General features: G+C 44.4%; 1 protein-coding gene across 1 annotated transcript in view; it reads right to left on the reverse strand.

Annotated features, from left to right (window-relative positions):
* LOC124796239 (venom serine carboxypeptidase) overlaps positions 1-25,352 on the reverse strand; it is a 132,249-nt gene that overhangs the window by 55,327 nt on the left and 51,570 nt on the right. Inside the window, exon 4 of the mRNA XM_047260329.1 lies at positions 15,243-15,317. Coding sequence (XP_047116285.1) covers positions 15,243-15,317 — 75 coding nt within the window. The remainder of the gene's footprint in view (positions 1-15,242; positions 15,318-25,352) is intronic.

Consider the following 25,352-nt stretch of genomic DNA (forward strand, 5'->3'; position numbering starts at 1 on the left):
TCTACATATTATTTAATACAAATGACCTGATCAAAGTTTACTTCATCACTGAAATACAGAAAAACAACCATCTGGATCTGACAACCAGTAAAACTAACAATAGACATATATTCTGCATTTATGGTGTTGAAATGGCATCCACAATAAGAATTATGCACACGTGATGCAAATGAACAAATGAGATTTATTTGACACTTTTATATACATAGCCAGATCACGAACATGTCTGACCAACATTGAAGTCCACGGAGCACTAAACTTCAGTTATGAATGTCACAGATATGACAGTTTTACAGCTAGAATAATCATGCCACCTACACGCACTGATAATATTATTCAAGCCAAATTCTGTCACCTGTTGTGGTATAAAAGAGCCTATTTTATTTCCATGATACACCAACTTATTCATTTGTTATTAGACAGCCACAAACTATGTAAAGAATTAAACATATTAAACAGAAGACCAACCGCTGGTCCATGTCATGGGAGGCAGGTAACACTGCCAACCAGGGGATTACCAACTGGGGAGAAGTACAGTGGGGACCAATACGGTAGCTGTCATGGCCCTGTAGACACTTCAAAAATTGATGGCTATGGGGCTCTGGTGAAGTTGTGATAGACAGCTACCCAACAGTGGGTCAACAACCAGCTTTGAACAAGGGAACTAGCCTCAGAAAGGATGTATATAAAAGACAATGACCCAGAAAAGCAAATGGACTACCAATTGGAACTCTGAACATTGGAACACTGACAGGAAAGGTGGAGGGGAGAGTTGATACAGTGGAAAGAGGAAAGCTATATATTTTAGGCATGGGAGAGACAAGACAGAAAGCAGAAGGCAGTAGGAAAACTGAGGAAAGGTTACAGATCATATAAGAATGGAAATAAAGAAGGAAGACAAAAGGGAGAGGGAGTTGTTGTGAGGTATGGTCTAAAAGAACAGGTACAGGACAAGTCAGGATAATGAAGATCGCAATAATGAGAAAGGGAAGAAGTGTTGAGGTGGTTCTGGTGTGTGCCCCTCAAGTGGGCTGTACATCTCAAGAGAAGGAGGACTTTGAGGAAGAACTACAAAAGCAGTTAAATGGATGAAGGATAGTAGTCATGGGAGACTTGAATGAACATGTAGGAAGTGAAAGTCAAGAGTATGAAAATGTACTGGGAGCAGGAGGAGGGGGAAGTAGAAACGAAGGAGGACAGAGATTGCTGGAATTCTGTTGGAGGAATGGTTTAGGAGGGTAGGTAACTCATAGTTTTGGAACAAAGAACCACAAAGTAATGTGGTACAGCAGGAACCTAGTGCAGAAATGTTTGATGAATTACACACACTATAAATGGGAAACAAAGAGGACTGTAATGGGTATAAAGGTGCTACCATCTGAGGCATCTGATATTGACCACTGGCTAATGGTAATGAGCATGAGAATCGTGAAGGAATGGAGAAAGACAGAACGAGTAATGTAGAATTAGAGTACAGAAACTGAAGGAAAAGGAAGTCAAGGAAGAATATCAGGAGATTATAAGGGAAAGGTGATCAGAAGATGAACCACAAACAGGAGAAGAGGAATGGGAACAATTTGAAAGTGCTATGGTAGAAGATGCAGTAGCTGTATGCAGAGGGACAAGTGGCAGAAAATGGTGGAAGAAGTCACCATGGTAGAATGAAAGAGTCAAGGGGATAGTGGGAAGGAAAAACTAGACCTTCTGACTGTTGTTCCGAGAGATGACCAAATTAACAAGACAAGAATACAGTGGAACTTCAATTTTACGTTCTCCGATATTTTGTTTCTTACAATTTTACACCATAAATTTGTAGCCCCTGTGAAAAACCCATAAGATCAATGTTAAAAATTCCCTGATTTTACGTTTCTTCCTAGTAAGGTTTACCCCGATTCTAACAAGGGAACCTCCCCATCGCACCCCCCTCAGATTTAGTTATAAGTTGGCACAGTTGATAGGCCTTGAAAAACTGAACATAGATCAACCGAGAAAACAAGAAGAAGTTGTGTGGAACTGTGAAAAAATAAGCAAAATATACAAACTGAGTAGTCCATGCTCAGCATAGGCAACATCAAGGGTAATGTGAGAACAGGAGCGCCATGGTCACGTGGTTAGAGTGAGCAGCTGCAGAACAAGAGGTCCTCAGTTCAAGTCTTCCCTCGAGTGAAATTTTACTTTCTTTATTTTCGCTAAGTTATGATCTGTCCGTTCATTCATTGACATCTCTGTTCACCGTAATAAGTTTAGTGTCTGTGTTTTGCGACCGCACCGCAAAACCGTGCGATTCCTAGACAGAAAACATGTCTGATATATTCTATACAACACCGGTGACGGCATGTGCATCACATGACAGGAATATGTTGTCGACCCACCAAACTTGTACACTTGGCGAACGGGTAAAAAGATTCTTCTACCTTGCCCGATTTAGGTTTTCTTGTGGATGTGATAATCACTCCCAAAAAAGTGATGGAAACGTGTCACAAACTGCAACAAATGAATGCAACAGTTTCACAATCACACAGTTTTCCCTGTGCTCTGTCAAAACATGTGTTTTTAATGTTTTCAAATTTTTCCATGTGTAGGCCGTCAAATCCCGCATATGTCCAAGCAAATCTGAAGATGTCCTGGAGTTTTGGAGAGCGAAGTTGATTATGTGTGAGTGCCTGAACTTTGATAATTGACACACGATCACGTAAACAACACTGCTCTGTGTACCTGTGCAGCTTCGCAAAATAACTGTCTGAAAATAAAAAATTAAACTTTACACTCGAGGAAAGACTTGAACCAAGGACCTCTCTTTCCGCAGCTGCTAATGCTAACCACGGGACCACGGCGCTCCTGAGCTCACAGTCTCCTTGATGTTGCCTATGTTGGGCATGGACTACTCAGTTTCTATATTTTGCTTATTTTTCCATAGTTCCACACAACTTCTTCCTGTTTTCTCGATTGATCTGTGTTCAGTTTTTCAAGGCCTATCCACTATGCCAATTTATAACTAAATCTGAGGGGGGTGCGATGGGGAGGTTCCCTTGTAAGTTCTTACACAACGTCTCGCTTGACTTCATCCTGTTTTCTTCCTATTGACATTTGATGTGACTGAACAAGTTATAAGTGGCACAAAAGATAGATGGTTTGCACCGCAGGTGGTGGCAGAATTAAGGGAATATTTTATACCACTCTAGAGATGGGAGATAAGAGAGAGGAAATGCTGACATAATCCACAATCGGTGTGGCCAACACAACTTGCAACATTTAGCTTCACCGCACAATTATGATACAACTACTGCTAGGTTGCAGCAGTAATTGATAAACAGGACAGTCAAAGTGAAGTGTTCCAGACCAAGCCAATATATGATGAAGGGGCTGAGCTACCACCTTTCCCTGTGCCACTTATAACTGAATCATCCTTTTGCACGTATTTCCGATGTACTGTATTCAACAACAAAACCAACTGTCAACCTTTTAAATTCAGTCACTGAGTCTGGAAGAATATCCTCAGTCATAATTGAGGAAATGTTGCCTATTTCTGGTTGGTGACTTGTTAAGTCATCTGATAGCCAGCACAACCAACACACCACACTGACGTGTAAAGTGAGCTCACCTACTGGATGTGTAGAGAGGGGAGTGGTCCTTCAACGATGTGAGTGCAGGTAGGGGTGAAAGCATTTTTTGGAGAGCTGAAAATATACTTTTCATGCAAATGATGTACTGTGACAGAGATGTCCTACAGAAATAGAACAAGGGTTTTGCAAGAGCACATTTTAAAGACTTTCGTGTTCAAATCTGACACGATTCATTTGCAACAACTACATACATTACTCACATATATACTTTGCACCACAGACGGTAGATCACAAAGATTGGCAGCAGTGTCAGAGGGCAAGAAGCGAAACTGTAGCACCTGTGCTTTCTTTTAAATTTACATTTTATACAATATCCAGACATCCAGTGAGCCAACTTCTAATTGGGGAGGTAAACTCATTTTTTTCCATGATTGTTTCTCTCATCAAGCCCAAAATAACACTATAATGGTGGCGAGTATATGAAGTGCGGCTTGTAAGAAAAGCATTAAACAGTAACAGCAATGGTAACAAAGTTTGTCATTAAGCAAATGTCCACATTTATGCTTATGGTTTAACCACTTAGCTTTTGGTTTGATTCAACATTTCCATCGATTTTTGCCTTTTACTGGGTGAGTACAAAGGATGATCTCTCAGAAATGTGTGTTTTGAACATATAATTTGTGGTCGTAGTATGTCAAACAATAGGTCGAGAACCTGTACCCAGACAACGATTTCAATTTTCTTATGAGAATTTACTTGCTGTTACACAGCTGTGATTTCTTAAGAACTGATGAAATTGATTACCATAAATTATTGTATAAATATTGTATTGTACATTTAATTTCCTTCACTTAGACAGATTTTATACAAAGTACTGGAGAGGATTGTGATTTTTAATCATATATGCTAATTACATGTGTTTTTGCTTGTACTGTGAGGATCTTAAATTTTTCTTGATTCTATATTTTCCTCGATTAGTGTTTTTTAAGTCTGGATTGTGCGAAAATGTAAAATATGGGTTTCACTGTATAAAGAACAGAGGCAAATAAGACAGTCGCTGAGGAGAGAAGAAAGTGGATGGAAGAGTGGACAAAGATGGAGGAAGATAGTGCAGGCAGCAAGAAAGTGCTATGTCAAATGATCAAAAATAGGAGGAGAGATTTGTGAGCGGGAGCACCAATGATTGATAGAAATGGGAATGAGGCTAATAACAGACAGACACTGAAGATAATGTGGAAGGAGAACTTTAAGCATTTGGTAAATCCAAATGGACTTGGACATCAGGATAATATAGTAAAGGAGGTGGAAGTAAACTCTAGGGGGAGAGGGGAACCTGATATAGAAAGTAATGGAAACAGCACTGGACAAAACGAAAGGAGGAAAGGCACCAGGTATACAGGAAATAAGTGTCGAAATGGTGAAGGCAGCAGGGGAGGCTGAAAAACAGAGAATGTATCATGTCATTGTAACTGTCGTCTGCTTCACATCTGCTGTGCAGCACGCTACGTAAATTTAAGTATTGACTGTGTTTTTATTACTTGTCACTTCTTTTTCCATGTGTTTTTGCATTTAGGAAGCTTTAATTTTTGAGTATTAGTAATAGTGTTCCATAGATTTCGTGTTTGTTTTGAATACAGTCCAGAGACAGGTAGTGCTTATTTTCATTGTTTCCAACAAGAAGTGTGTAGTAACCACAGTTTAGTCAGCTATCAGCCACCTTCAGTGAATTAGCAGTCTAGTTAAAAGTTGATTAACTCTCTACAGTAAATTGTTGATTTCTTAGGATGGATAGGATGTGTGACTGCTGTGTACGGACGCAGGAGGAGCTGGCCACTGTTCGCGAACAGCTGAACGTGCTGATGGCCGCGGTCAGCCATCTTCAGGCTGCTGCCTCGGAGTGTAGCGGCAGTGGGGAGTCTGGTGCATCGCATGGTACACCCCAGATGTTACATGTTTCATCCATGGTCCCTGCTGTCAAGACATCTTCACGGGTACCAGGTGTGGTTGGGTCACCCTCTCCCCAAGGGGAGTGGCGGGTTCAGCGGCATTCACGTTGCACAAGGTGGAGGATCAATGTGGAGGCTGGCCGTGTGGCATTGCACGCTCTGCCTGTGAGTGGACATGTAGCCGCTCCTTCAGCAAGGTCCGAGCAGGCACACGGGGGGAGGAGTTTATTAGTGATTGGGAGCTCCATTGTTAGGCGGGTGATGGAGCCGCTTAGGGAAATAGCGGAAAGGTTGGGGAAGGAGGCCAGTGTTCACTCTGTCTGCTTGCCAAGGGGTATCATCCAAGATGTGGAGGAGAACCTGCTGGCGGCGATAGAGAGCACTGGGTGCACCCAACTGCAAATTGTTACTCATGTTGGCACCAATGACTCCTGCCGTCTGGGTTCAGAGGTATTCCTCAGTTCGTACAGGTGGCTGGCGGAGTTGGTGAAGGCCTCGCTCGCGGGGTGGAATCTGAGCTAACTATTTGTAGTATCGTTCCCAGAACCAATCATCATCCTCTGGTTTCGAGCCGAGTGGAAGGCTTAAACCAGAGGCTCAGATGATTCTGCAGAGATCTGGGGTGCAAATTTCTCGACCTCCACTATCGGGTGGAGAAATGTAGGGTACCCTGAATAGGTCAGGCGTTCACTACACGAAGGAAGTGGCTACAAGGGTAGCGGAGTACATGTGGGATTTTTAGGTTAGAGAATTCCCTCCCTAGGCCCGACAAGACGCCTCCTGAGATGTGACAAGGTAGTAGTAGGCAAAAAGCAACAGGGAATAACAATATTAATGTGGTAATATTAAACTGCAGGAGCGTCTATAGAAAGGTCCCAGAACTGCTCTCATTAATAAACGGTCACAATGCCCACACAGTACTAGGGACGGAAAGTTGGCTGAAACCAGATGTAAACAGTAATGAAATTCTAAACTCAGATTGGAATGTATACTGCAGAAACAGGCTGGACAGTGAAGGGGTGAAGGGAGAGGCGTTTTTATAATGATAAAAAGTGCAATAGTATCGACAGAGATCCGATACGTGAAATAATTTGGGTGAAGGTCACATTTAAAGCAGGCTCAAACATGTTAATTGGATGTCTTTATACGCCCCCTGGCTCAGCAGCTGTTGTGGCAGAGCACCTGAAGAAAAATTTGTAAAATATTTCGAGTAGATTTCCCGACCATGTCATAGTTCTGGGCGGAGATTTTAATTTACCAGATACAGACTGGGAGACTCAAACATTTATGACAGGTGGCAGGGACAAAGAATCCAGTGAAATTTTTTAAGTGCATTATCTGAAAACTACCTTGAGCAGTTAAGCAGAGAACTGACTCATGGTGATAACATATTAGACCTTCTGGTGACAAACAAACCCAAATTATTTGAAACAGTTAATGCAGAACAGGGAATCAGTGAACATAAAGTGGTTACATCATCGGTGATTTCAGCCGTAAATAGAAATATTTAGAAAGGTGGGAAGATTTTTCTGTTTATCAAAAGCGACAAAAAGCAGATTTCAGAGTACTTGACGGCTCAACACAAAAGTTTCATCTTGTGTACAGATAGTGTTGAGGATCAGTGGACAAAGTTCAATACCATCGTACAATATGCATTAGATGAGTATGTGCCAAGCAAGATCATAAGAGATGGAAAAGATCCACCGTGGTACAACAACTGAGTTAGAAAACTGCTACGGAAGCAAAGGGAACTTCACAGCAAACATAAACATAGCCAAAGCCTTACAGACAAACAAAAATTACACAAAGCAAAATGCAGAGTGAGGAGGGCTATGCGAGAGGCGTTCAACGAATTCGAAAGTAAAGCTCTATGTACTGACTCGGCAGAAAATCTTAATAAATTTTGGTCTTATGTCAAAGTGGTAGGTGGATCAAAAGAAAACATCCAGACACTCTGTGACCAAAATGGTACTGAAACAGAGGATGACAGACTAAAGGCCGAAATACTACATGTCTTTTTCCAAAGCTGTTTCACAGAGGAAGACTGCACTGTAGTTCCTTCTCTAGATTGTCACACACATGACAAAATGGTAGATATCGAAACAGATATGAGAGGGATACACAGAGTACGCGAAGGAATTTGCCCCCCTTCTTGCAGCGGTGTACCGTAGATCTCTAGAGGAGCAAAGTGTTCCAAAAGATTGGAAAAGGGCACAGATCATCCCCTTTTTCAAGAAGGGACGTCGAACAGATGTGCAGAACTATAGACCTATATTTCTAACGTTGATCAGTTGTAGAATTTTGGAACACGTATTAAGTTCGAGTATAATGACTTTTCTGGAGACTAGAAATCTACTCTGTAGGAATCACCATGAGTTTCGAAAAAGACAATCGTGTGAAACTCAGCTCACACTACTTGTCCATGAGACTCAGAGGGCTACAGACACGGGTTCCCAGGTAGATGCTGTGTTTCTTGACTTCCACAAGGTGTTTGTTACAGTTCCCCACAGTCGTTTAATGAACAAAGTAAGAGCATATGGACTATCAGACCAATTGTGTGATTGGATTGAAGAGTTCCTAGATAACAGAACACAGCATGTCATTCTCAATGGAGAGAGGTCTTCCGATGTGGGAGTGATTTTGGGTGTGCAGCAGGGGAGTGTCGTGGGACCATTGCTGTTCACAATATATATAAATGACCTTGTCAATAACATCAGAAGTTCACTGAGGCTTTTTGCAGATGATGCTGTAGTACATCGAGAGGTTGCAACAATGGAAAATTGTACTGAAATGCAGGAGGATCTGCAACGAATTGACACATGGCGCGGGGAGTGGCAATTGAATCTCAAGGTAGAGCAGTGTAATGTGCTGCAAATACAAAGAAAGAAAGATCCTTTATCATTTAGCTACAATATAGCAGGTCAGCAACAGGAAGCAGCAGTTAATTCCATAAATTATCTGGGAGTAAGCATTAGGAGTGATTTAAAATGGAATGACCATATAAAATTAACCGTCAGTAAAGCAGATGCCAGACAGATTCATTGGAAGAAACCTAAGGAAATGCAATCCGAAAACAAAGGAAGTATGTTATGGAACACTTGTTCGCCCACTACTTGAATACTGTTCACCGGTGTGGGATCTGTACCAGATAGGGTTGATATAAGAGATAAAGATCCAAAGGAGAGCAGCGCACTTCGTTACAGGATCATTTAGTAATCACGAAAGCATAACGGAGATGATAGATAAACTCCAGTGGAAGACTCTGCAGGAGAGACGCTCAGTAGCTCGGTACGGGCTTTTGTTGAAGTTTCGAGAACATACCTTTACCGAGGATTCAAGCAGTATATTGCTCACTCCTATGTATATCTCGCGAAGAGACCATGAGGATAAAATCAAAGAGATTAGAGCCCACACAGAGGCATACCGACAATCTTTCTTTCCACGAACAATACGAGACTGGAATAGAAGGGAGAACCGATAGAGGTACTCAAAGTACTCTCCACCACACACCATCAGGTGGCTTGCGGAGTATGGATGTAGACGTAGATGTAATGAGGGTGGTGTGGAATCAGAAGAAGATTCCAGAAAATTGAAAGAGAGCACTAATTGTCCCTATGTTCATGAAAGGAATAGGAAGGATTGTAGAAACTACATGGAAGTCACTCATACCAAACTGTGCCACAGTATATGAAAAGATCCTGGACAACAGAATCTGAACAAGGGTCGAGAACAGAGAGGAACAGAATGACTTCAGACATTGGAGGTCAACTGTAGACCTCACATCTGTTGTGAAGCAGCTCCAGTAGCACCTCCATGAACTTGGGGAAGTCCTTGTGATGGCCTTTCTCGATATAGAGAAGCAATTTTATAGAGAGGACAAGAAAGGACAGGGCAGCACTATACAAGAAAAATGGAAAAAGAGGCAACAAACAGAGTGAACGAAATGTACTGTGGAGAAGACAAGATGAAACCAGCAGTGTTCACAGATGACTTTATGATCTGGGGTAATAAGGAGGGGGAGATTCAGGAACAGCTGGATGCTTGAGAAGAATATGTGAGACAGTATAGGATGAGATTTAATGTAAACAAATGTAAGGTTCTGGTTGAAACTAAAAAGAAAGATAGACCAATGCAGAATAAGGACTGGAGGTGAACTATTGAAGACTGTGGAAAGTGTCAAGTATTTGATAAGTGTGATAGAGGAAAGTGGAAGAAATGAGAAAGAGATCAGTGAATGTGGTATACAGCAGAAGCATGTCTGTGAAGTGTTAGGAGCCTGATTTGAAACAAAGACGTCGCACGAAACAGCAACAAAGTGATGATATAAGTTACTAAATCCCAATATTGACCTATGCATCTGAAACATGGATAATGAAGAAAATGTAAGCAGATTACAGGCATGTGAAAGGAAGTTCTTCAAACGTAGGACAGGAGTAACAATGAGAGTATGAGGTTGTCGATCTTGTAAGACTCAGCTGGCACATCAAAACGCTTGCCTTGCCGCCTGCCTCAGCCAGCCGTGCCACATGCCGGCATGCCGGCCCACTTCAATGGTTACAGCGAGCGACACGGCTCCCTGGAGAAGGGAGTGCTCCGTGGCTCACAACAGAGCCGACAAGCTGGAACAGCCTGACCTAAGAGATTAAATTCAGGTGATTTAGCAGATCAGTCAAGGTGCAGTATGGTGTCAGAGTGCTTGTCAAATTAGTAACCTATGCTTACAGCCCTGTGAACACTGCTGGTATCTTAGATGGGAGTGTCCACAGCATACCTACCATGAATATGCAGAAATAAGGGCCACACTTGGTTACCAAGAATGTTGAAATAGACATCCTTGTTTCCAGTAAACTGAATGAGTGGGTCAAATTGATGGTAAAAAAGTACCACAAGAAAATCACAATCCTCTGCAGCCTGTACTACAACCATCAAACACTGCAGGTTAAACAGCCTGGTGGGCCATAAGTGCAATTGATGGCCTTCATCATTTGAAAAGCAGCAAAATCTTTACTCATCAGACGACAATACATGCACCCAATTAGCTACTGTCCAGTCTGTGCTTTTGGACCCATTGAAGACAGGCAGCATTCCATATGGCTGTGAGTAATGGCCTTTTGTGAGGTATCCAACTTAAGATGTTAACTGCATCCAGTTCCCTTCACAGTATTTGCTTAGAGACTGGCTGAGACGGACCTGCAGCCACTGACAGCAACAATTCACATTGGGTTTGAAACTGATTGTCACTGATAAAGCACGATACTTTTTCTCATATCCCTATCAGTTGAAATAATTTTAAAATCGTTGTTGTTACATCATGTTACATGGCAGTGAGTATTACTCCATTCCTTGTAGGCATACTGGACAGTCCTGTTGCTACACCATGAAATTTTTTAACTACTTCTTTTAAGGGTCATCATGGAGACATTCATGCAAAATAGCTTGTCTCTGCCATTGATTCCAATTGCATGTCAACACACCTTAGCATGTCAGTTCCACACATATCTAATCAGCACATAAACGCTATTTCACTGCCTCTTTCAAGGAAGGTGACTACCACTTTGTCACGTGAGCTTAAAACAAATGACTTGTGTCAATGTCCCACTCATCGTATTACATTATTAACTGCTGTTTTCATTTAATATTCAAACAAAGCATTTATGTAACTTTACACAGAACACAGTCCAATGTCTGTATACTGCCTCTATCCTCGACTCTAGATAGGGATGCATATTCTACTTTAGTTTTATTTCCAAGCATAGTCATCATGCATTTCACAGTTCATCCAAAATTCACTCTTATCATTAACCACAAAGACCATTGGGAAGTAAATGTGTAGGCACAGAAGGAAGAATCCCTAGGTCCCTAAAGAGGTATAAGGTGAATATTTGGTTTCATTTACCCATTCTGATATGTGTCACAGTATAAATAGAATCAGCAAGTTTGCAGATCATAACACTGATCATATGAATGTATTGGGGTTTTTTTTTTTTTTTTTTTTTTTTTTTTTTTTTTTTTTTTTTTTTTTTTTTTTTAGTTAAAGGGATCAAACTGTGAGATCATCAATCCCTTCATCATATATGCAACAAACCAGGAATAATTCTAGGAGGAAGGATACAAAAGGCAAATCCTGGGAAGGCCAATAATAATCAAAATACAATGAGGCAGAGATTAAAGCAAGAAATAGGAGACGAGTGAGAGGGAGTAAGGTGGGTGAGCTGTCTGCCCAGAATGCTGTTGGAGGTTCCCAGGGCATAGTATATGGTGGGAGATGCACCCTCTCCAACAAGCTCTTTCTTGACCATTGTTACCACAAGAAAATGAGCAGAGCAGACAAGATGATAAAATTTTAGGAAAGACAAAACATTAAAAAAAGCAAATATAAAAGAATAAGAAAAATAAAAAGGTGGGAAGGGTACGAATCAGGCCAGACCAGCCAGCAAGGGCCACAGGGATCCCCTGGGTCAGACCAGGTGAGGTGTGCCCATCCAGCCCCTCAAGTGGTCAATGAGGCCAAAATGCCCCACCTCACAGAGATGAGTAGAAATCATCTTCACTGATGAAATGTAAAACCCAGTCAGTTACCCTGGTGTCGTACACTAGTATCAGAGGTAGCATGTCAAAGTTTAAGATATTATTACAGAGAGGCCAAATTTGGGCAGTATAGTAGGATGCGGGCCGCCATCAGACGGGCAGCACACCAGCAGTGAGGTGGGTCCCCACATCGGAGGAAGCAGCTGTGGGTCAGCCAAGTGTGGCCAAAGTGTAGCTGACACAGTACAATGGATTCCCTGTGACAAGCATGAAGAGAAAACTGCCATGGGGTTGTCGTCTCCTTTATGACCTTCAGTTTGTTTGGGGAGTAGAGGGCAGACCATTCCAAGTTTCAGACTTCCATCAATTGAAGGCGTAGAGTTTCCAAAATTTACATCCTTGCAGTAAACTTTGTCAACTAGTTGGCATGTTCATTTCCTGAGATCATAACATGTCCAGGGGTCCACATAAAGATGACTGGCCATCCCGCTTGATGGAGGTCAGAAAGAAAATACCGGATAGTAGTGACTAATCGGTGACAAGGGTATTACTAGCCTATAGCCCAAAAGCTACTCAAGAAGTCACTGTAGATTAGGAGCATCTTGCTGGTGCAAGAACAAGCTTGGCTAAGGTCCCATTTGATGGTCACCAATTCAGCAGTGAAGACACTACATTCATTCGAAAGGGAGCGTCATTCACTGCACCTTGCATGTGTGTATGCAAAATGGTTCATCCATCGGGACTGTTGAGCTGTCAGTGTAAACCACTTCCGAATCCTGGAAATGCTTTGATGACAACCAGTAACAGGTGTCAAAAAATCATGGGGTCAACTGAATCGTTTGGTTCAAAGGGTAAATCAAGACAGGTCCAGGTACATGCCATGGGAGCATACGTGAATGTTCCCTGACAAGAGGTGACAGTGGGGACAGTGAGTTCAGAGCAGAGACACTGTAGTTTAACTGCAATTAGGACCCCAGTTCCGAGTCTCTGTTATGGGAGGTGGAACTCCCAACTAGGAAAAAAGACAGTAGTTCAGATGCTAAGAGGAGCTGCAAATGTGTATAGCATAACTGAGTAGCTATTATTGGCACCTGATCCAGCGTGGAGGAATCCCAGTCTCTGCTATTAGGTTGTTCACAGGGCTAGTTCAAAAGGCTTCTGTTACAAGTCAGACCACAAAGTAGTGTATGAGATCCACTGATTGCAATGCTGAGGGCAGTGTCAAACAATGTACCATACTGCCATAATTAAGACAGAACAGGGTCAGGGCTTTGTAAAGCCACAGAAGGATAGAGCAGTGTGCAACACAGCCAAAGTTGCTGGGGCTACAATGTGTATTAAGGTATAACCAGCTACTTTGTTTAAGTTGGTGGAAATGAGAAGCCATGTCGATCATGCCAACCAGTCCCAAAAAGTAATAAGTCTCCACCGCATTGAGTAACTGATCATCAAGGTAAGGCTCTGGTTGTGGATGAACAGTACAAAATTGACAGAAGTGCACGACAAGAACCTTGGTGGCTGAAAACCGAAAGCCATGGGTGAGGGAGTGTGACTGAACCATTCAAATGGCACCCTGCAGTCAGTGTTCAGCAACACCCACACTAGAGGAACAATAGTACAAGTGAAAATTTTCAACATACAAGGAGGGTGATACTGAAGACCCCACAGCTGTTGAATATTTGTTATTTTTTTCTCTCTGAAAGATGATCAGTCTGGTGAGCAGGGAGAATGGTGCTCTCCACCACTGACACAGACAGGGGGAGGGGCACAAGGAACACTCACATGCAACTATCATCCACTGTCCTACAGACTGAGCTGACATTGCAATGTGAAGACAGATGCCCAAATTTCATTCATCTGAAGCACCACATGAGAGGAGAGGAGGTGGAGGGGGGACATAAGGTTTCACATCACATTGGTATACTGTCTTCTTGACCTTTTCAGCCAATGATTAGCCCTCAAAGACCAAGATGAAGGTGCCAGTAGCGACCCTATTGTCCTTTGGTCCCCTATGAACACAACAGACAAAATGTACACCCCCATCACTCCAGGTTGGTGCATAGCTCATCATCAGACTGCAATAATGGGTCATAATGGAAAAAGGATACCTTGAACCATATTTAGATTATAAGAGGAGTGACAGTCACTGGAAAGTCATCCAGTTATCACAAGCAAGCAATGCTTGTGACTGGGAAGTGGATGATGTTTTAATCAAAACGGACCCACTCCTCATTTTGGAGATGGCTGCAACTTCCTCAAACTTGTCCTCTATATTCTCTACAAACATTAAAGGCTTTGTAGCCAAAACAGGATCTTTGTCTGTCTTTGTGCAAACCACGTTTGGAGGGGGGGGGGGGGGTGGAGGATGGGAAGGGAGTATTTCTCTGCTTGTCACTTAGCCCTATAGTCCTCCCAAGGTATAGCCAGGGAAGGAAACATTTTGGGGTCGTGTGTCTCCGCATTGAACGAGCTCTTTCATTCTGAAGAGTGATGAGGCCGTATGACCACCAGTGGGAGAAAGCTTCATCCAGTTCATATGCAAGTCATCTGCCGTGGTGCCACCCACTCCAAACGAGCACTTTCCCCATGGGTGCTGCCAAGCCTCAGCAATGACTAAAGGGCCAGTAATCAGAGCTCCAGTGCCCCAGTCATGACAGGCACATACTCCTTGGTATGCATGGGGAGTTTCCAGTTCAGGCACCAACAGTGTGATCCTTGCATGGTTAGAGGGTTACCATTGTGCTGGTACTTGACAAACACACAATGGTATGTGTACCAGGCTGGGTGTTGACATACTACCTTATTGGAAAGGTAGGCACGAAGGTGGAACAGACACCACACTGGGTGGTCTTCCGTGCGCGATCCACACTTCTGAAAAATTTGGAAAAATTGTGGAAGTTTGAACCCAACAATTAAGACCATATATTTATTAATGAAAAGATGTAGAAAGTGCCAAAAATGAAATGGAAAACTAGGATCCTAAATCAGGTTTTATGTCCAAGCAGGGCCTGCATCAGGATGACCATCCAATGGAAAGACAGAGGAGGAAAGGGATAGTGGACATATAGGCTTGCAGCACAGAAAGGGAAGTAGCACTGTGAAGGCTGGGGTCCTGCAATAGGCAAGCAAGCACTCACAAAAGTATTGTGTGTGTGGAAGGAAGCATAATAGCATACTGCAAAACAGAAGGCTTATTACTACTTACCTTTGAAATTAATTTGTAGTTTTGCAGTTGGATTCTGAGTGTGAATTGTATATGATACAGCAGGGACATACTTCCCTGAAAATAGATAAGAAACTATAAATAAACACACAGACTAATTTCTAAGAGGAGATGATTAAGAAGAACGCAAAAGACATAACAGAGTATCACATTTACACTAACATGATTTTTATATGAAATAACAGTTCAAGATTTTTCCATCAAAGAAAACATTCATACGGCATAGAATGTACATTTTAGTGATACAATAAAATGTTATATTTCGTTTTTATTCTTCAGCTGTGACATGGGAGTACAACAACAAATATATTTTGAAAGGGATTTTTGCTTGAATGTTATTGTCTATATGTTTTCCTTGTGTTGTTTGCTTATACGAGTCAGTACTATGAAGTATATACTATAACAATGAAAAATGTGGAACTGCAAATACACAGTTACAGGAATTATAACCCAAATATGTATCAAATACGTCACACTATTACCCTCCAGATTTCAGATTTATCTGTTCTAGATTAAAACATTGTGATTAACAATATGCCATTACTGCATTCTGCAACTATATAGTTTTCTATAAATGTCATCTTAGTAGGCCATATAAAAGTACATTGTAAGGTTTATATTTCTTTCTTTCAACAACTGATTCGTAACTGGGCCAAAACGACCTCCTCCCGGCGAGAAGGGCATGAAAAGGTTGTCCAAGCTGTGGGAAGAGGTTTCAAGGCCCGAAGCTTGTTGTCCGTAAGTGTAGCCCAAGCGGCATGCCACAGCGATAAAATGCGCTGACAAATGACCCTGCTAAAATCAGATGAAGGCACACAACAAGAAGCTGTCCAAGGCTGGAGGACCGCAGCCTTGGCCGCGGCATCTGCAGCTTCATTCCCAGGGATACCGACATTGCCAGCAGCCTACATAAAGGTAACTGGAGAACCGTCGTCCGCCAGCTGCTGAAGAGAGCGTTGGATCCAGTGCACGAAAGGATGAACCAGATACGGATCACTGAGGCTCTGGATGGCGCTCAGGGAATCAGAGCAGATGACATAAGCAGAATGTCGGTGGCGGCGGATGTAAAGAACAGCCTGGCAGAGGGCAAATAGCTCAGCTGTGAAGACCGAACAATGGCCATGGAGCCGGTATTGGAAACTGTGTGCCCCAACAATAAAAGATCACCCAACACCGTCATTGGTCTTAGAGCCATCTGTATCAATGAAGATCATATTAATGAACTTCGAACGAAGTTCGACAAACTGGGAGCGGCGTACCGAAGCTGGGGTAACCTCCTTTGGGAGCGAGCTGAGGTCAAGGTGAATGTAAACCTGAGACTGGAGCCAAGGTGGCGTTTGGCACTCGCCCACTCGAAAGGTTGCAGGGAATGAAAAATCAAGGTGCTGCAGGAGGCGATGAAAGCAAACTCCAGGGGGTAGCAGGGCAGATACATACAACCCGTATTGACGGTCGAGAGAGTCGTCAAAATAAGGGGATGGGTGGTCGGGCATTGACAATAGCCGACAGGCATACCGACAAAGCAGTATATAGCGCCGGTAGGTTAGTGGCAATTCACCGGCTTCAGCATGAAGACTCTCGATGGGACTAGTATAGAACGCCCCGATCGCAAGATGTAGCCCCCGATGTTGTATAGAGTTGAGGTGGCGTAAGATGGATGGCCGTGCAGAGGAGTATACACAGCTCCCATAATCCAGCTTTGAGCAGACGATCGACCGATATAGGCGAAGTAGGACGGTTCGATCCTCTCCCCACGACGTACCGCTGAGAACACAGAGGACATTTTGAGAATGGGTACAACAGGCAGCCAAATAGGACACATGTGGAGACCAGCTAAGTTTCCTATCAAATGCAAAACCTAAAAATTTTGATGTCTCCACGAATTGGAGAGCTACGGGACTGAGACGTAAGGACGGTGGGAGAAACTCTTTGTAGCGTCAGAAGTTAATACAGACGTCTTCTCGGCAGAAAAACGGAAGCCACTGGCGACACTCCAGGAGTAAAGACGGTCAAGACAACACTGAAGACAGCACTCCAGGAAACATGTATGCTGCGCACTGCAATAGATGGTAAAATCGTCCACGAAAAGGGAGCCTGTTACATCAGCTGGGAGGCAATCTATTATTGGATTGATCGCTATGGCGAAGAGAGTGACGCTCAACACTGATCCCTGAGGCACCCCATTCTCCTGGCGAAAGGCGTCGGACAGGACAGAACCCACACGTACCCTGAACTGTCGATCCATTAAAAAGGCACGAATAAAAGGAGGGAGGCGACCGCGAAAGCCCCATGTATGCATGGTGCAGAGAATGCCCGCCCTCCAACAGGTGTCGTAAGCCTTCTCCAAATCAAAGAACACAGCCACGGTCGGGTGCTTCCGCAAGAAGTTATTCATAATGAAGGTCGACAAGGTAACCATATGGTCAACAGCAGAGCGGCGCCTACGAAATCCACATTGTACATTGGTAAGTAGGCATCGAGATTCGAGCAGCCAAACCAAACAAGAGTTAACCATTCGTTCCATCACCTCACAGACACAGCTGGTAAGGGAGGTGGGTCGATAACTGGAAGGCAAGTGCTTGTCCTTTCCCTGCTTAGGAATCAGGACAACAATAGATTCGCGCCAGCATGTGGGAACATGACCCTCAATCCAGATGCGATTATAAGTACGAAGAAGAAAACCTTTACCCGCAGGAGAAAGGTTCTTCAGCATCTGAATATGAATAGAATCAGGCCCTGGAGTGGAGGACCGTGACTGGGCAAGTGCACTTTCGAGTTCCCGCATGGTGAATGGGGCATTATAACTTTCACGATTCGAGGAGCGGAAGTTAGGTGGCCTTACCTCCTCTGTCTGTTTTCGGGGGAGGAAGGCAGGGTGGTAATGAGCGGAGCTCGAAACCTCTGTGAAAAAGTGGGCGAAGGCATTGGAGACATCCTCAGGGGCCACAAGGACGTCATTTGCGACCGTCAAGCCACAAAATGGTGAGTGGACCTTAGTGCCAGGTGGCCGGCACAGGCTACCCCAGACAACAGAAGAAGGAGTAAAACTGTTGAAGGTGCTTGTGAAAGCAGCCCAGCTGGCTTTCTTGGTTTCTTTAATAACACGATGACACTGCACACGTAATTGCTTATAATTGAGCCAATTCGCCTTTGTAGGGTGGCGTTTAAAGGTGTGTAAAGCACGTCTACGAGCACCTAAAGCGTCTCTACATGCTGCGGGCCACCAGGGGACTGGTACGCAATGTGGAGAAGAAGTAGTGTGAGGGATGGAATTTTCAGCAGCAGTGAGAATGACTTCCATGAGGTGTGCGACCTGAGTATCGTAGCTTGTGAAGGTTTGATCCTGAAAGAAGAGAAGAGCCCCCAGTCTGCTTTGGAGATGTTCCAACTAGTTGAGCATGGAGAGGGGATATGATGCAGGGGATGGATAACACAAGGGAAGTGGTCGCTCGAATACATATCAGAAAGTGCGTACCACTCATACCGGTGTGCAAGTTGGGTAGTACATATAGAGAGGTCTAAATGGGAATAGGTGTGAGTTATGTCCGAAAGAAAAGTATTGAGGCAGACAAGGTTGAGGTGGTTGAAAAGGTGTGCTAACAGGGAGCCTCCTGGGCAGGATGCTGGAGAGCCCCAAAGGGGATGCTGGGCATTGAAGTCTCCAGTCAACAAAAATGGTGCAGGCAGCTGAGCAATAATTTGCATCATGTCTGCCCTGGTAACGGCAGACGACGATGGAGTGTAAACGGTACAAATGTAAAATGTAAAAGTGGGGAGAGTAATTTGGATGGCAACTGCCTGCAGGTCGGTGTGCAATGTGATGGGATCATAGTAAATATTATCCGGACCAGCAACACAACCCCCCAAAAGCCGGAATACCTGCCACAGGGGGTAGGTCAAAACGCACAGAGGCATAGTGTGCCTAGTCAATTTGATCGCACGGGCGTAGCTTCGTTTCCTGGAGAGCTACGACGAGCGGACAGTGCAAGCGTAGCAGCAACTTTGCTGGAGAGCTACTACGAGCGGACAGTGCAAGTGTAGCAGCAACTTTAAGTCCTCTCGGTTGGAGCGAATGCCGTGAATATTCCAATGAAGAAGTGCCATCGTGAGAAGAAAAAGAAAAAGGAGAAGCAAGAAGGGGTCACCTCGAAGGCCGCTGAGGGCCTGGCTTCGAGCGAGCACTGCCGCCGCTATCAATAGGCGGAGAGTCATCGTCCATTTGTTCAATAGGTTTGTCGGCCATCTTGTTAAGATGGCCGGGAGGGGGAGCTTCCTCCACCGGTGAACGGTCAGATGTTCGGCTACCAGTGGTGTGGCCAGGCGAAACGGATGACGGCCTGGGGCGGCAACTGCTGGGTGGCGCAGGAGAAGAAATGCGCCATGGCGGAGAAGGAGAACTTTGCTTCCTATGAGCCTTCTTGGAAGGTCGTTTAGTCGAAGTACTGGTCAATGGGTCGATGGCTGGGAGTTCAAGGTATGTAGGAAGTCTTCACGGAACAGTTCCTTCTTGAAGGCCCGTGCATCTGACTTCGGGGTCTTAGTCTTGGCAGAAGCTGATGAAGGTGCTTGTGTCTTAGGGGTGGCAGGAGGAAGAGGAGACACTGACTGGGCAATCTTAGCACTGGCTGAACGGACGACCGTAGTGCTGAGGGTCAGATCGCATGTCTGCGTCGACACCTCCCTCGTAGTCTGAGGAGAGGCGATGACAGTACTGTATTTCCCCGCTGGGAGCAGTGTGGGCTTCCTATTAGCAAATAGCTTGCGAGCAGCTGAGGTGGACACTTTCTCTTTGACCCGAATTTCCTGTATACAGCGTTCATCCTTGTAGATGGCACAGTCACGGGAGGACGCTGCATGGTCACCCTGATAGCTCACGCAACGAGGAGGCGGAGGTGGACAGTCACCCTCATGGGCGTCCCTGCCACAAGTGACGCATTTAGCCACATTAGAACAAGACTGGTGGGTGTGATTAAAATGCTAACACTGGTAGCAGTGCATAGATGTCGGGACATAGGGGCGAACAGAAATAACCTCATAACCCGCTTTTTTGCGCGACGGCAGCTGAACACTATCAAAGGTCAAGAAAAGTGTTGACCTTTTTCATGACCGTATGGACAGCCGTCACACCCTGCTCAGCGAGGAAAGACTGAATCTCCTCATCAGTCAATCCGTCGAGTGATCTAGTATATACCACACCACGCGACAAATTCAAAGTACGGTGAGCCGGACAGGGAACGTGTACAGGAGTGCGGCCCGAAGCAGTTTTTGTGCCTGAAAGGCAGTTTCTAACAACAAGGTACCGTTACGCATCCTGGTACAAGACTTGACAGATCCGGCTATGGCATCTACACTCTTCGGAATAACCAAAGGGTTGACAGATGAAAAATCCTTTCTGTCCTCAGATCTAGAAACTACGAGGAACTTTGGGGCAGGTGGTAGTACTTTTGTCACTGGTGGTTGGTCAAGTTTCCGTTTTTGGGCAGAAGTCGAGAGAGAAGAAGAAGAAGAAGAAGAAGAAGAAGAGAAATCCATTGCGGAGGAATCCCCCATGATTGCCAGCATCTCCGATGGCGCGCTCCTTCCTTGTGGGGACCCTCTCAGAGGGCGCTCCCGCCTTAGGTGAATGTTTACACCTCAGGTCACACCTCCCGAGAAACGAACGGAGGGACCAATCGGCATGGTCGGAAGGTGTCAGCTCAGGCAATCACCCCTCCCTAGGCCTGGTCTTTACCAGGGGGTACGTGTGTGCCTTACTTGTCTACCCAGGGCGGGAAATTACACATTACCCCGTCACCAGCTACACGTGCGAACGGGTGGGTCAGCCTTCAGGCACGCACAGGGAGGAAAGAAGAAGAGGAAAAAAAGGGAGAGAGGTAGAGAAAGAACAGACTGTCTCAAACGTCAAGGCGGAGACCAGAGGGTGGACAAGAAGGCAAGGAGGAGGAGGAGGCAAGGAAGAGAGTGAGAGGGAGAAGGACAAAGAAAGGAACCAAACAAAGGAAGGAAGAAACCAGAATAAGCGAAAAACCAAAATGACCACAAATGTAAGTTGTGGAACCGTCCCTTGAGGGGGAGGGACTACTTTTAGTCGCCTCTTATGACAGGCAGGAATACCTCGGGCCTATTCTAACCCCCGGACCCGCAGAGGTGAGAGCTACATTACGATGCAGATCTTGAAAAGCTGTTTCTTACGCTGGCTGCTAAGAACTACTTTAACCTTGGGTGTGCTCGATTGCACTCCGAAGATGCCACACATTACTGCAAAATTAATAATTTACTCTTTTCCAGCCAAGAAGACAGTAATTAAGATCCACAGTACTAAATATTTTATTTTTGATCAAAAAGTCAGTTTCAATTTTCATATTCAAAAGTAACGCCAAAGGACAGATTTAATTAAATCACTTAATACTATGAAAGAAAGAGAACCTATTAAGATTAGGGAACAGTAGTTACAATCAATTTTCCAGCAGAAGATTTGAGGCTGCCTGTTTGTTTGCTCTTTCTGCACTTATCAGGAATACTTATATAATTTTTCTAGTGGCCAATGATGCTCATTAGAGTGGGATGGCCACCCGGCAGGTGTCAGCCTCTGCAGCCATGAGAAGGACACCCGCTACAACCGAGAGCCTGTGGGAGAGGTGCCGCCACGGGATGAATTCAGTTTTCAACCAGCGAGTCAGATAGGTGGACCAAACATGGGTCACATAGCGGAGAACCTGCTACAGAACGGAGTCCCGGTGTGTGGCAGAGGTAACCTGTGCAGCTGCTACGGGAAATCCATGCAGTGTATCTTGGCAGGCTGTATCAATGTGAAAGCAGAGAACTTCCTGTTGGTCGAACTCAGGATCAGGACCTGAGGGGGGACACGACAAGGCATCTGCATTGGATTGTTGAGAGATGGGCTTATATCGGATAACGTAAGTGGGCTGAATAGGATAACCAAAGGCTTGTGATCAATGAGGAGAGTGAACTTAGTCTCAAACAGGTAGATCTGAAACTTTTGAATGGCAAACACCATCACCAGAGCCTCTTTCTCAATCTGAGAATAGTTCCTCTGTGCTTGGGATAGCATCTTGGACACATATGCAATGGACTGTTCTGAGCCATCATCATTCCTGTGAGCCAAGACGGCCCCAATACCATAGGCTGAAGCATCGGCCACCAGAACCAAGAGGTGGTCCAAAGGGAAGGGAGTAAGGCAAGGGGCGGACTTGAACATAATTTTTAAGCGGAGAAGAGCTTGATAACAGGCAGGAGTCCAGTTGAAAGGCACCCCTTTGCAATGCAAACAATTGAGGGGCTGTGCAATGTCAGCAGCCTGGAGTAAAAGCTTTAAGTAGTAATTAACCTTGCCCCCCCCCCCCCCCCCCAAAAAAAAACAACCCTGGGAGGTCAGATAAATCCTTGGGGCAGGGAAGGGAGTTTATGGCCATGACATTGTGATCCAATGGAAAAATGCCCTCTTTACTGAGCCATTGCCCATAGTATTAGACTGGTTGAAAGAAACTACACTTTTCCAGCCAACAGCATAAACCTGTGGCCTGCAGGGCATGAAATAAGGTACCAAGGTTTTGCAAATGCTCGTGGTGTGTACAGCTGGCAACCACAATGCAATCGAGATAACTGACACAAACTGGGATGGGCTGTGTGAGCTGCTACAGGTACCTCTGGACAATGGCCGGCACCGAGGAAATACCAAATGGAAGGGGCTTGTATTTATATAATCCGAAAGGCATGTTTATAACAATGATTTTCTGGGATTGCTCATCTAAGGGTAATTGGTGGTAAGCCTCCGCCAAGTCAGTCTAAGAGAAGTACTCGCCAAGTGCATGTTTGGTGAGAAGTTTCTACCAGGGACAGCGCATTGTTGTAACTTAGAAATCCCCACATAGGCAAACGGAGCCATTGGGTTTCCTGATCACCACTAACGGGGTTGCCCAAGCACTCGCTTTCATAGGCTCGAGATTGCCAGCAGCCTGCAGTCGATCGAGCTCTTGCTTGACTGCTGGACGTAAGACCACCAGAATGGGCCGAGCCCAGAAGAACTGTGGCTGAGCACCTGGCTGGAGAGCAATGTGCACCTGGAAGTATGAAGCACACCCTATGTCAGACCAGCAGAGAGGCACAGGATGAGCACAGACTGTCCGGTCCAGGAAAGGGACTGCAGTGGAAATGAACTTAACTTCATCAGAAATCGAAAAGCCAAACAGTGTAAAAGCATCAAGTCCACAAATGTTTGAAGTCGAGGATGGTCAACCAAGGGTCAAGAGCTGGGGAACGTGTTTATAGGTGGTCAAGAACAAGAACTGCCCACGGAGGGAGATAGAACCATCACCATACGCGACCAATTGCCAAGAGGTGGGAGACAGCTCCAGGGAATCCAGGCGTGTATACGTCGCCAGATTGGTCAAGGAGATGGTGGCCCCTGTATCGACCAGGAAACAAATGTCCACAATAAAAATGCAATGCGCAAGAAACATCTTCTGCGTCAATGGGGTGTCCAGTGGAACGACTGATCACATCCTATGCACGGAATCCTGATGCCCTATGGGTGAGGGGCGGGAGCACGTGGAGCAGCTCAGGCAAACAGATTGGAGATGGCCATCTTTCTGACAGAGCGTGTGATGGGGACAGACTGCACGAGAATGGGTGGAAAAGCACCACCGACAAGGGGCAACCAGCAGCTCTGAAGCCATAGTGATGTCCTACAAGGAGGAGTCTCGACAATGTTTCTCCGCTGCTTGTGCGATTTCAAAGGAGTGGGCTATGCACACAATGTCTTCCAGCGAGGGGTTATTGAGTTTCAATGCAGCTGTGCGGACCTCTGGATCAGTTGCCAGTTGAATGACAACATCGTGAATCAAGGAGTCTGTATACAACGCCTTACAATAGTGATTGGTGCAAGTGAAGTCACATTTGCAGCTGAGATCCTGCAAGTCCGTAACCCAAGAATGGTTTATGGTACTGGTGGAACTTAAGCCAAGGTGCCATGACATGTGTAATGGTACTTGAATTACATAATCATTACAGCACCTCACCTCAACCTCTCGATACCAGCAATATTCTACTGTGTTTCTGTAAAACAGTTAACATATTTCTGTGACAACATTCAGATTTGATTTAATTAATGTAGAGGTACTTTGATACAGCAATATGTTTATATTGCAATGATATTATTCTTATGTGTATTCTTTCTTTTGTCACTATGATCTTTGACATACTTGTAACTCTGATTTTTGGGCGCATAAGTGGTTATTAGAGTCAAGTCTTGGTCGTCATGTTGAAAACATGCAAATTGTAGTCAGTTTATGAAATGTGAACTTTAACAGTGAGGAAGATATTTTCAAGTATGTTTCATATTGTGAAGTGATGTTGCAACAAAAGTAATAAAAAAAGAAGTGTAACTTAAATTCAGAGTGCTGATTACTTTTTTACATCACCATTGTCCTAACTTGCAAAAGTTTAGTCTTCAAGAATGGTTTATGAAACACATCTATAAAACTTTTGAATATCGCAAAATAACACCTAGGCCTCTTTGTATCCGAGCTTGGAATCATCAATATCTAGATTTTTGACAATTGAGTCACGAGTTCACAACGAGACCAGCGTGGGAAACATGAAAAGATGAGTGCCTAGTTTATCCATTATTTCATGAAATGACTTTATTAACTGTGCTCTAATGACACCTGCCACATAATATAACTTTGTTGTTGCCCGAAAATGCAATATTTAACAGTGTGAGCAACACTACAATCATAACTAAATCTTACCTTTGTTGTGGTAGGGTTGTTAGACATGGTATCACTGGAAATAGTAGTTAGTTAGCAGCACACATATCTTGTTAAAGGAAAGGGCCATGGGGGCTGACAATGGTGCCAACTTGCAGAGCAGAAAAAAAGTGCCTGGTGATGCCCAGGACAAAAATGACAGCTGTTGTAGGGAGTCGGCCATGACCTGAAATGCTTTAAAATAATGTTTCAGATGATGCAAGTATGTTTCCCCATCTTCCTTAGTGACGTTAAAGGGTGGAAACGATAGTGAGCGTGGGGAAGCATCAGAAACCGGGACACCCAGCAGCTGGTGCAGGAGGGC

The sequence above is a fragment of the Schistocerca piceifrons genome, chromosome 4 (assembly GCF_021461385.2).
Source record: "Schistocerca piceifrons isolate TAMUIC-IGC-003096 chromosome 4, iqSchPice1.1, whole genome shotgun sequence".
In the NCBI taxonomy this organism is placed as follows: domain Eukaryota; kingdom Metazoa; phylum Arthropoda; class Insecta; order Orthoptera; family Acrididae; genus Schistocerca; species Schistocerca piceifrons.